The following is an 11,304-nucleotide window of genomic DNA, read 5'->3' as shown; positions in this document are numbered from 1 at the left end:
GCCTGGCTAATATTTTTGTATTTTTAGTAGAAACGGGATTTCGCCATGTTGGCCAGGCTGGTCTCGAACTCTTGGCCTCAAGTGATTCGGCCTCTCAAAGTGCTGGGATTACAGGTGTGAGCCACCACGCCCGGCCGATTCAGCTGTTTTTTAGGTAGAGGTTACTTCAGTACACGTATTTTAAGCCTTCTCAGCGTTTTTGTTCAACCAACCAAAGATTTTATTCTACCGTTTCTCTAAAAACAGAACTCCTGTCCCAAATCTATGCTGGCATAGGAATAGCTAGGATTGCTGACTTTTGGACCTGCTGCTAGCAGTGTTTTAAAAAGTTATCATCCAGCTTTTTATTGGGCTGCTGCCCTCAGAGGTTGGATGGAGCTTGGATAGACCTTTTTTCTATGATCTCTGTGCAGGAGTCATCGGAGCTCAGCTAGACTGGGATTTGTTCTCTTCGTGGGGGCTTGTTCTGGTGCATTATAATTACCTTAGTACATTCAGCATTTTGAATTTTCTGGTTTGAATGCGCTAGAAATTATCTCTTCAAAATCATAACATACATATTAGGGTAAAAATACATTGTTCACATTCTCGAAGCAAAGCAGTATTTCCTTCAGAGACTTGTCATTTCTTGAAGTCAGCGTGGTAGGATAGAATATGTGAGGAATGGGCCGGGCACGGTGGCTCACGCCTATTATCCCAGCACTTTGGGAGGCCGAGGCAGGCAGATCACAAGTTCAGGAGTTCGAGACCAACCTGGCCAATGTGGTGAAACGCCGTCTCTAAAAAAAGTTAGCCGGGAATGTTGACAGGCGCCTATAGTCTCAGCTACTCAGGAAGCTGAGGCAGGAGAATCGCTTGAACCTGGGAAGTGGAGGTTGCAGTGAGCCAAGATTGCACCACTGCACTCCGGCCTGGGCAACAGAGTGAGACTCCATCTCAAAAAAAAAATGTGAGGGATGGTTTTCTAGCCTGTTCTTTTAACATCTGAAGATTTGTAGCCTTAAAGAACTGCCATTTACTCCACAGCCCAGACCAGTATATTAAAAACATCATTTGGGCCAAGCACGGTTGCTCATGCCTGTAATCCCAGCACTTTGGGAGGCTGAGGCAGGCAGACCAATTGAGGTCAGGAGCTTGAGACCAGCTTGGCCAACACGGTGAAACCCCATCTCTGCTAAAAATACCGAAAAAAAAAAAAAAAAAAGCCGAGTGTGGTGGTGCAGCCTGTAATCCCAGCAACTTGGGAGGCTGAGGCAGGAGAATTGCATGAACCAGGAGGTGGAGGTTGCAGTGAGCCAAGATCACACCACTGCACTCTGGGCTACAGAGTGAGACTTCGTCTCAAAAAAAAAAAAATTTTTTTTCTTTTCTGCTGTCAGCCTTCTTCTACCATTCCAACTAATAGGGACAAACTTACGCTTTCTCCAACTCACTCTTGCCCAAGAAAGCGGCTATTTTTGCTTTTCCTCATTTCCTATCTATGTAGTTCTTAGGGACCTGAGTCATTAGCAAACGCCTCTTCCAGTAGCACCCAGTCCTGCAGGAGCCTCCACTGCGGGCTCCAGCTCTCTGCCACCTCCGCGGACCACCAGGCAATGCCTTGTGCTTTGGGATTTTTTACTATAACAGCTTTATCGGGATATAAGTCACATAGCATACCGTTCACCCGTTTAAAGTATATATTCAATGGCATATAGTGTATTAACATCAGCACAATTTTAGAATGTTTTCATCTCCTGAAAAGAAATCCTCACCCATTTGCAGTCACCGCCCATCCCTGCCCCTGCCCTTGCCGCCGTGACCTGCTCCCCTAGGCCATCTCTTTCTTCCCAGCATCTCCCAGGGGAGGGGTAGACAGAATCTCCCTGCCAAGGGCCACAAGCCTCTTTTCTGACCCTGAGGCCCTGATCCCTTCCCCACCAGCTCTGTCTGCTTCTGCCTCTCCTCTCCTCCCCTCCCGGGGAAGGCAGATCCGGGTTCACTGTGGAGGGCAGCTTTGTGTCCCCCAGGATTAGGCAGCAGCAGGAGCCCACAGCATGGCTGGCCCTGCCTCAGGACTCAGGGCACAAGGCCAGGCTGACCACAGAGAAGGTGCTTGGGATACACGCCAGGTGCCCAGCACTCACTCCAGCCCCTCACCCTAGAGGGGCTCGGGTAGGTTGAGGATGTGAGAATCTCAGCCTCCTAAGACCTGGGAAGCTGCTCACCGACTGGCTCGGTGAAAATGGATTTTTGGGCCAGGTGCGGTGGCTCACACCTGTAATCCCAGCACTTTGGGAGGCCAAGGTGGGTGGATCACAAGGTCAGGAGTTCGAGACCAGCCTGGCCAACACGGTGAAACCCCACCTCTACTAAAAATACAAAAATTAGCCGGGCGTGGTGGCGTGCACCTGTAGTCCCAGCTACCCCGGAGGCTGAGGCAGGAGAATTGCTTGAACCTGGGAGGCAGAGGCTGCAGTGAGCTGAGATCGTGCCACTGCACTCCAGCCTGGGCGACACAGCGAGACTCCTAAAAATAATAATAATAAATTGTTTCCCATATTCAGTATTTTCTGCACTATAACCAACATGATCTTTCCAAAATGCTGCGTGGATGACTGTGCCTTGTTCCTTCTTGCCTAACTCTCATCCAGTTCTTCCAGGTCATTGACTGACGTGTCATTTCCTCTCTGAAGTTTTTCCTGCACAGACCCCTTTCCCCGGAAGTGTGGCTTGGTAACCATGCACGCTGTGTTTCCATCACACCCCAGGCTTACCTTGTCATAGGAGTTCCACACTCTAGGGCAGTTGCTGATGTTCTTACCTGAAGCCCTCGTTGGGTGGTAAGCTGTAGACAGCAGGAGCATGATTTATACTGTCATATTGGGTTGTGTGCTTAGCAGGTGCGTGTGTGTGGCTGTGATTCAGGGGATGCCGTGGGGGTGGGCTGAGGTTTGAAATCCAGCCGTGAAAGTAGGTAAGATGCAGCCGTGCACAGATGGGCGTCGCTGCCTTAGAAGCTGACCTAGGAAGAGCCAGTGATGGACCTGAGCAGGGAGCAAGAAGCGACAAACCATAGCCTGTGGCCCATAGCTGCCCCCACTCCTTGCTTTTATAAATAAAGTTAAATGTAACAAAAGTGAGGCTCATTCCTTACCTTGGTAGAGTTGAGTAGTTGCTACCCTAAAGCCTACACAGCCCAGAATATTTATTACCTGACCCTTTACCAAAGAGTTGGCCATACCTCCCGAGGCATATAAAGGAGAGAATGGTGGAAAGTTAACTTGAAGGGTAGGCGGAGCCATAGCAAATACCTAGGAAGACATAGGGCAGAAAATGTGCAAGATGTCTACGCTGGAAACTATGAGAAATCATTGAGAGAAATTAAAGGGCCAGATCTGTGCATCTGAAACGTCAGCGCATCTGAAACGTCGGCGCATCTGAAACGTCAGCGCATCAGACTCCCTGGAGGCTGTGTCCACAGACCGACAGGCCCAGTGCCTGAGGGTTCCTAATGCAGCAGATCTGGGATTGGACCCAAGAATGTTTCTGACAAGTTCACAGATGCTGCTGCTGGTCCAAAGACCACACGCTGAGAACCACACATCTAAATAAATGAAGCCATGTGCCATATTCATGGATCAAGAAAGGATTGCAAAGACATCAGTTCTCTCCAATTTGAGAAACTTCTCTGCAAATCCCAATTAAAGTCACAACAGGGGTATGTGTGTGTTCATGTGAATATGGAAAGTGACAAGCTGATACTAAAATTTATATGGAAATAAAAAAGGACTAAGAAAGCTGAACAGACTTAAAGAAGGAAGACTTTAAGAACTCCAACAAAACTGAAGGACTTTGCCAGATATCAAGACTTATTATAGACTGGGCACAGTGGCTCATGCCTACAATAATACCACTTTGGGAAGCTGAGGCCAGAGGATTGCCTGAGCCCAGGAGTTCAAGACCAGCCTGGGCAATAGAGCGAGACTTTGTCTCTACAAAAAATATATATATATTAGCTGGGTATGGCAGTGTTTGCCTGTAGTTCCAGCTACTGGGGAGGCTGAGGTGGGAGGATCACTTGAGCTGGGGAGACCGAGGCTGCAGTGAGCCGTGACCGTGCCACTGCACTGTAGCCTGGGCAACAGAGCAAAACGTGGTCTCCAAAAAATCAACGAAAGGCATCTGTGAAACATAAATATTTCATTATGTATATGCAAATATTTCAAAATGTGAAAAAATCCAGAACACTTCTTATCCCAAGCATTTTAGAGGAGGAGTACTCACCTGTACTATGGAGAAAAAAAGTTCAACATCATTAGTCTTCATGGAAATGACATTGAAAATCACAGTGAAATATGACTGCATTTCTCTCCTTCGGGGCGCTAGAGCAACCAGCCCTGCTGAAAGCAGCTGTCAGTCAGTACAACCACTTCGGAAAGCTGTGTCCGCCCACCCAAGCAGACACACATCTTCAGACCCAGCGATTGTGTGTAGGTTTATACCCAACAGGTGCGCATTGCTTATCCTCCCTAGCAATGTTCTGCCTGCCTACCTACAGTGTTCAGCCTGCCTGCCGTGCCTAGGTATCTCTCCTTTTCCTGAGCCATCCTGCTCTCAGGATTAAGCTAATAAGACCAGGCTAGCTTGAGAAATTTGCATGCGTTCTTGTGTTTTCATCCCCAAAACTAACAGTATACTATGCCTTCAGCTACAGCCTCTGAAATCGTATAGACCACAGGCTCTGTATGGGCCTGGGAGTTAGATGCTTTGGGTAGGTGGGCATTTGAGTATCTCGCAGATCACAGTGTGGAAAGCATCAGTCTATACCACATGGGTCAGCTCTTAATCATTTTTGATAAGACAAAAAAATACATTAGTAGGGCACAGGCGTGCACCTGTAGTCCCGGCTACTCAGGAGGCTGAGGCAGGAGAATCGCTTGAGCCCTGGGGGCAGAGGTTGCAGTGAGTCAAGATCGCACTACTGCACTCAACAACCTGGCAACAGGAGTGAAACTATCCCCCTACAAAAACAAAACAAAACAAAATACACAGCAGAAGCAAGGTCCACGCTCATAGTATTATAGAGTCAAATAGTCTATAAGGTTTATAAAAGCATCAGTCCACATGTACCATCTCCATTTCATACTCACGGGAGGTAACAACTCTTAACTCTACCTATTTGTTATTTAACTCCACTATTGACATACTGCTGTATATCCTTTCAGGTTTTTTTTCCGTGTGTATTAAGTATGCATAATTTCAATCTGAGACAACTCGGTTATGGTATAGGTGTGTATATTGCTGTACATAGATGATAATGCTTTCTCTCACATTAGTTCTTCTGTGGTTGATCGTAGTTTCAGTTTCCTTTGCTTGCGTGGTTTCCTGTGTCGCCCTCAGGCTTGCTGTGAACTGGACTACTTGCTGAGCACACAGATGGCTTCCCAGGGAGCCCCCATTATTCTGGGATTCCCTGCGGCTTTCTCATGTGGATGCTCCTGCTACCTGGCTCTGTGACTTCTGTCTGGGTTCACTCCGTGTTGAGAGGAACAGCTACCCTTCCTGACTACCCTGCAGTGGCTTCCTCAGAAAGGCTGGCATGGGAGATCAGATTATAGACCTTGCATGTTTTTTGGTTTTTTTTGGTTTTTTTTGTTTTTGAGGAGGAGTCTCGCTGTGTCGCCCAGGCTGGAGTGCAGTGGCACAATCTCGGCTCACTGCAAGCTCCGCCTCCCGGGTTCACGCCATTCTCCTGTCTCAGCCTCCTGAGTAGCTGGGACTACAGGCGCCTGCCACCACGCCTGGCTAATTTTTTTTTGTATTTTTAGTAGAGACAGGGTTTCACCATGTTGGCCAGGCTGGTTTCGATCTCCTGACCTCATGATCCACCCGCCTCGGCCTCCCAAAGTGCTGGGGTTACAGGCGTGAACCACCACGCCTGGCCTGACCTTGCGTGTCTTAAAAACACCTTTATTCTTCCGTAGTTCTAATTAATTAGTAGTTCTAATTAATAATGGGATTATGTATAGGATTCTAGTTGAGAATTTAGCTGTGTTTTTGGCCCTCATTGTCTCCCAGCTTCTGGTGTTGCTGCTGAGAAGTCTGTTGGAGTTTTCTGTTTCCTGATCTTTGTTTAAATTGTTTGGAAGTTATTTCAAACTTAATGAAGTTGTGAGAATAGTACAGAGAACTCCCACATACCCTTTAATTAGATTCACCAATTTTTTAATTTTTTCTACATTTTAACATGCGCTCTCTCCACACACACACACTTTTTTTCTGAACCATTTGAATGTAGTTGCTACATAATGCTCCGCTTAATACTGAAGTACATTTTAAAAACAAGGATATTCTTTTACATAACTTACACAGGGAGTTATCAAATTCTGATTCCTGATCTTTTTTTTTTTTTTCTTTTTTTGAGACAGAGTCTTGCTCTGTCACCCAGGCCAGAGTACAGTGGTGCGATCTTGGCTCACTGCAACCTCTGCCTCCCAGGTTCTAGTGATTCTCCTGCCTCAGCCTCCTGAGTAGCTGGGATTACGGGTGCATGCTACCATGCCCAGCTAATTTTTGTATTTTTAGTAGAGACAGGGTTTCACCATGTTGGCCAGCCTGGTCTTGAACTCCTGAGCTCGAGTGATCCACTCACCTCAGCCTCCCACAGTGCGGGGATTACAGGTGTGAGCCACCGCACCTGGCCTCTGATTTCTGATCTTTTGTATGTGACCTGCTTTTTCACTCTGGAAGCTTTCCAGATCTTTTCTTGGTTTTCAGTATTCTGAAATGTCACAATGATGCATACCTCAGCATGGGTCTGTTTGATTTTATTCGTTAGTTTGTACACTAAGGACCCCTTTCAATTTGGAAACTCGTGTGCTTCTGTTTACGGGCATTTCCCTGAATTATTTTGTTTATTTTATAATTTCTTCCTCTCATTTTCTCTGATTTCTCTTTCTGGAACTCTCATTATTCACATAGTGGCCCTCCCAGATCTATCCTTTGATTTTCTTACCCTTTCTTTTCGTAGTTTTCTGATTTCACAACTTTATCTTTTAGGCTTTTATTTAGTTTTTCATTGTTCTCAGGTGTTAGTGTTGTTTTTTAAATTTCTAACAGTCTTCTTTTGTCCTGTAAAGAAAACATCATGCTGTGTGTGGATTCAGTATCCCCTCTTACCTGACAACTGATGACGATAGCCTTTTTGAAGTTTTCCATCCCTCCACATAGTTCGTTTCCTGTAAGTTGCTTTTTTGTCCTTTGGTTGTGATAGCTCTTTCACGGTCACAGTTTTCCTCAGATGCTCGGTGGTTATTAGATATCTGCACACACTCCAGAGTAGGACAGTCAGAAACTGCTGTGCAGTTCTACACGGGGATTCGTTGACTGTAATCTTTACCTGTGGATTGACCTTGCTGGGGAACCCTTGGGATCAGCCTTTTTTGGCTCTTGGATTCCTCAGATTCCCCAGAGATGCTGTGCACAGTCCTCCGTCTGGAGGGCGGTCACCTGCCTGCACCCATGGCCCACACTGTTAACAGGGCGTTGCACCGTCAGCTTTGCTCCATGACCCCACTTCAGGTTCCTCTGTCACCTTTTTCGAGTAAGTGGCTAGTTCTATGCCAGGATGAGCTCGCTGCTTCTGAAAGAGACTTTCAAACAGTTGTCCTGTCTTCGCCATCACCTTGCCCACACTTCCAGAGCTGCTCAGCACCTCCAGGACCGGAGCTTCTGGGCAGTTCTGTGGGACACAGCAGGAGGGTCACTGGCTTTCCTGGGCCTTCTCAGTCAGTTTCCACCTGTCCTGCCCTCCACCTGCCCTGCTTTTGGCTCCTGAATTCTTCAGATTCCCCAAAGATGACGCGTGCTCCACCATCTCTCTTCCTGTTATTTTGTCGTTGTGATTTGTGCCTTAAAAAAAAAAAATCCCTTTGTTTTAGTAAAGTTTCTGGTGAGAAAGGAGATAAATATGCGAGTTCAGTCCACCATCTTTAAGCAGAGGTTTCCCGTGATGATGGAAAAGCAAGTGTGTGGGATGGCAGTAGGCTGACAGCAGCTGTCCAGTGTGCCCCGAACGGCTGCTTTTTGTCATTGACTTGCTAGGAACCGCAAGGCGAGGGCCTGTTCTAAGAGCTTTGAGGCGTTGTTATTCGCTCTGCCTTTCGGAGCGCGTTCTCTTCCATCTGGGCGATGGAGAGGCACACGCGGGCACTGTGTGGCAGGGGCACCCCGCATGGCAGGGCATTCTCAGGACACAGTGAGTTCCGCCCTGGGCTACGGACAGATCCCAACTTTGCTTCGCCTTTTGTCTCTTTAGTGAAGCCACTGTTTGTTTTCTCTCTTCTGTTCCCAATCCCCAAACCTGTACTCTAGGATGATGAGAGCCTGAAGTACCTCACCCATGAGGAAAAGGACGTCCTCCTGTTTTTTGAGGAGACAATTGACTCCCTGGACGAGGACTTTGAGGAGCCAGTGCTGTGTGATGGGGGAGTGTGCTGCCTCTGCTCCCCGTCTCTGGAGGAGAGCACCTCCAGTCCCTCCGAGCCCGAAGATGTCGTCGACTTAGTGCAGCCAGCACCTGGCGCCGGGGAAGCCAAGGGCCTTCCAGAGGAGACGCAGGCAGCAGGTGAGGGGGAAGCACAGGCCAGCCCTGGAACATGGTTTGCTGGTGTCTGTGAGACCCAGAGATACTTCTTCTGTGTTCCCCTATGCTTGCCAGTAGAAGCTGTTGAGTCTTACCAGATTCTTATAGGGGAAGAGAATCCTCAGCAGTTTTGTTGTCCAGCAAAGGGAAATGCCAGAAGGACTAGAATAAAGAATGGAATGAACTGGGCACATAAGCGGAGAGTACTTTTTTTTTATACACAATGCATACACACGCACAGAAAGAAGGAAAACTGGAAATGGCTTCCAGGTAATTATTCTATGTTACAGGCTGGGCACTGTGGATCACTTGAGGCCAGGAATTCAAGACCAGCCTGGCCAACACGGTGAAATCTCATCTCTACTAAAAATACAAAAGTCAGCTGGGCGTGGTGGCGCATGCCTGTAGTCCCAGCTGGTCCGGAGGCTGAGGCACGAGAATCGCTTGAACCGGGAAGCAGAGGTTGCAGTGAGCCGAGACTGTGCCACTGCACTCCAGCCTGGGTGGCAGAGCAAGACCCTGCCTCAAAAACAGAAAGACAATCTAATACCACTGCTGACATGGCAGGAGGTGGAGCTTGGTAATGCGAGCCATGGGTAGTGGCTGTAAATACAAATGAAGCTTCGCTCGCTCACTGCTCACATCCTGCTGTGCGCCCCAGTTCCTAACAGGCCACAGACCAGTACCAGGTGTGTTGGTGATCCCTGAGCTGCAGGGAAATGGGCAGAGAAAAATATCTTCCAGTTTTTTTTCCCTGATTGGTAAGGATACTGGAAACAAATGTGGCCAAGGGGTTAATGTTGGAAGGGATGAGGAAAAAATTATTTTTGCCCTGGTAAGGATAAAATACTGTCATTTGTCTTAAGCCACTAGAAATAAATTGTGTGCACATGTGTACCCATATGTCTTTTAAGCAAGGCTATGTATTACTCAGAACTTCATAGACTACGGTTATGGATTCCATGTAAATATGGAGCTTGGTTTGCAGCCATCTCTTCAGAGAAGTAATATACTGGACATTTTTACTGTATAAAATGTGAGATCACATAGTCATGCCAAGGAAAACACTCTTTGAAAAATCAGCTACACCTGTCCGTCAGTTCTCTAACATTGTATTTTCATAATAATTTTTCTTTCGTTTTTGTGAGACAGGAACTCGCTCTGTCACCCAGGCTGGAGTGCAATGGCACAGTCCTGGCTCTCCGCACCCTCCAACTCCTGGGTTCAGATGATCCTCCCACCTCAGCCTCCCAAGTAGCTGGCACTACAGGTGTGTGCCACCATGCCTGGCTCATTTTTTTTCATAGTGATGGGATCTCACTATCCAGCCCTGGCTGGTCTCGAAGTCTTGGGCGGCTCAAGTGATCCTCCCACCTCAGACTCCCAGATCGCTGGGATTACAGGTGTGAGCCACCTCACCTGGTATATTCATAACAATTGTAAGTGCCCACAGAGTATACATTGTGAGATTCTGAAGATATGAACATAGCAAGTTATGAATTTCAGGGTGTTTTTTTCCTGAGACAGAGTCTCACTGTGTTGCTCAGGCTGGAGTACAGTGGTGCCATCTTAGCTCACTGCAGCCTCCACCTCCCAGGTTCAAGTGATTTTCCTGCCTCAGCCTCCAGAGTAGCTGGGACTATAGGCACACACCACCACGCCCCGCTAATTGTTGTATTTTTAGTAGAGACAGGGTTTCACCACGTTGGCCAGGATGGTCTTGAACTTCTGGCCTCCAAGTGATCCACCTGCTTTGGCCTCCCAAAGTGCTGGGATTACAGGTATGAGCTACCGCACCCGGCCCAGTGTTGTATTGAGAGGTGTGTAAGTACAGCAGTGCCAGGTGATCAGTGATTGATACATGCTACGTAAGGACTCAGAGGCAGGCCTGCTAAGTTCTCTGTCATAGAGGAAAGTGACACAGCTACATGTCCTTCATCCAGAAAGACCTGCTGGTGTCAGTGTGTGCCACACACTTTCTAGCCTCAGTTTCCCCTTTGTAAACTCCCCTGATGAGTTGGTCACTACTTGCGTCCTGTCCTAGCCTTAGGGGCTGGAGCCTCAGCAGCCCGCATGGAGGGGATGTCTCCTAGGTGCCGACTGTCTGACTTGCAGGGCTATCGTGATTTGTCCCTTCTCAAAGTGAGGTCATACGCATGACATATACCACCTTGGGCTTCCCTAGTCCCGGAAACAGGGAGAGAGGAGTTAGTTGACTCACAGGCAGCACCGGGGAAGCTGGTGTCAGGTCCAGGTTGAAGCTCTTTTCAGTTCAGCCAGAGGGAACTTCATGCATTTACTTGCACGTGGGCTGGTGGCTCACAGACTCCTCCCTCGTCTTCCAGGGCCTGCACCTGCCGGGAAGGAGCACAGGAAACAAGATGCTGAGACTCCTCCACCTCCGGACCCCCCAGCTCCCGAGACCCTTCCTGCGCCACCGCCCGTGCCCAGCACCCCCGACCCCCCCAGGAGGGAGCTGCGTGCCCCTTCCCCGCCAGCGGAGCACCCCAGACTCCTGCGCTCCGTTCCCACGCCCCTCGTTATTGCGCACAAGATTTCCGAGAGGTTGGCAGGAAACGAAGCCCTCTCGCCCACCTCCCCATCCAGGGAGGGCCGGCCCGAGGAGTGGAGGACACCAGCCGCCTGGGGGCCCCGCAGCAGAGACCCCGGCCCGGGGC

The 11,304-nt window shown here is 48.5% G+C and overlaps 1 protein-coding gene across 1 annotated transcript in view; it reads left to right on the top strand.

Moving 5' to 3' along the window:
• Window positions 1-11,304, top strand: part of PROSER2 (proline and serine rich 2) — a 41,231-nt gene that overhangs the window by 14,649 nt on the left and 15,278 nt on the right. Inside the window, exons 2-3 of the mRNA XM_011974944.1 lie at window positions 8,356-8,608; window positions 10,972-11,302. Coding sequence (XP_011830334.1) covers window positions 8,356-8,608; window positions 10,972-11,302 — 584 coding nt within the window. The remainder of the gene's footprint in view (window positions 1-8,355; window positions 8,609-10,971; window positions 11,303-11,304) is intronic.

The sequence above is a fragment of the Mandrillus leucophaeus genome, unplaced genomic scaffold (genome assembly GCF_000951045.1).
Source record: "Mandrillus leucophaeus isolate KB7577 unplaced genomic scaffold, Mleu.le_1.0 Scaffold15, whole genome shotgun sequence".
NCBI lineage: Eukaryota > Metazoa > Chordata > Mammalia > Primates > Cercopithecidae > Mandrillus > Mandrillus leucophaeus.
This window is presented reverse-complemented; position numbering and strand designations above follow the sequence as displayed.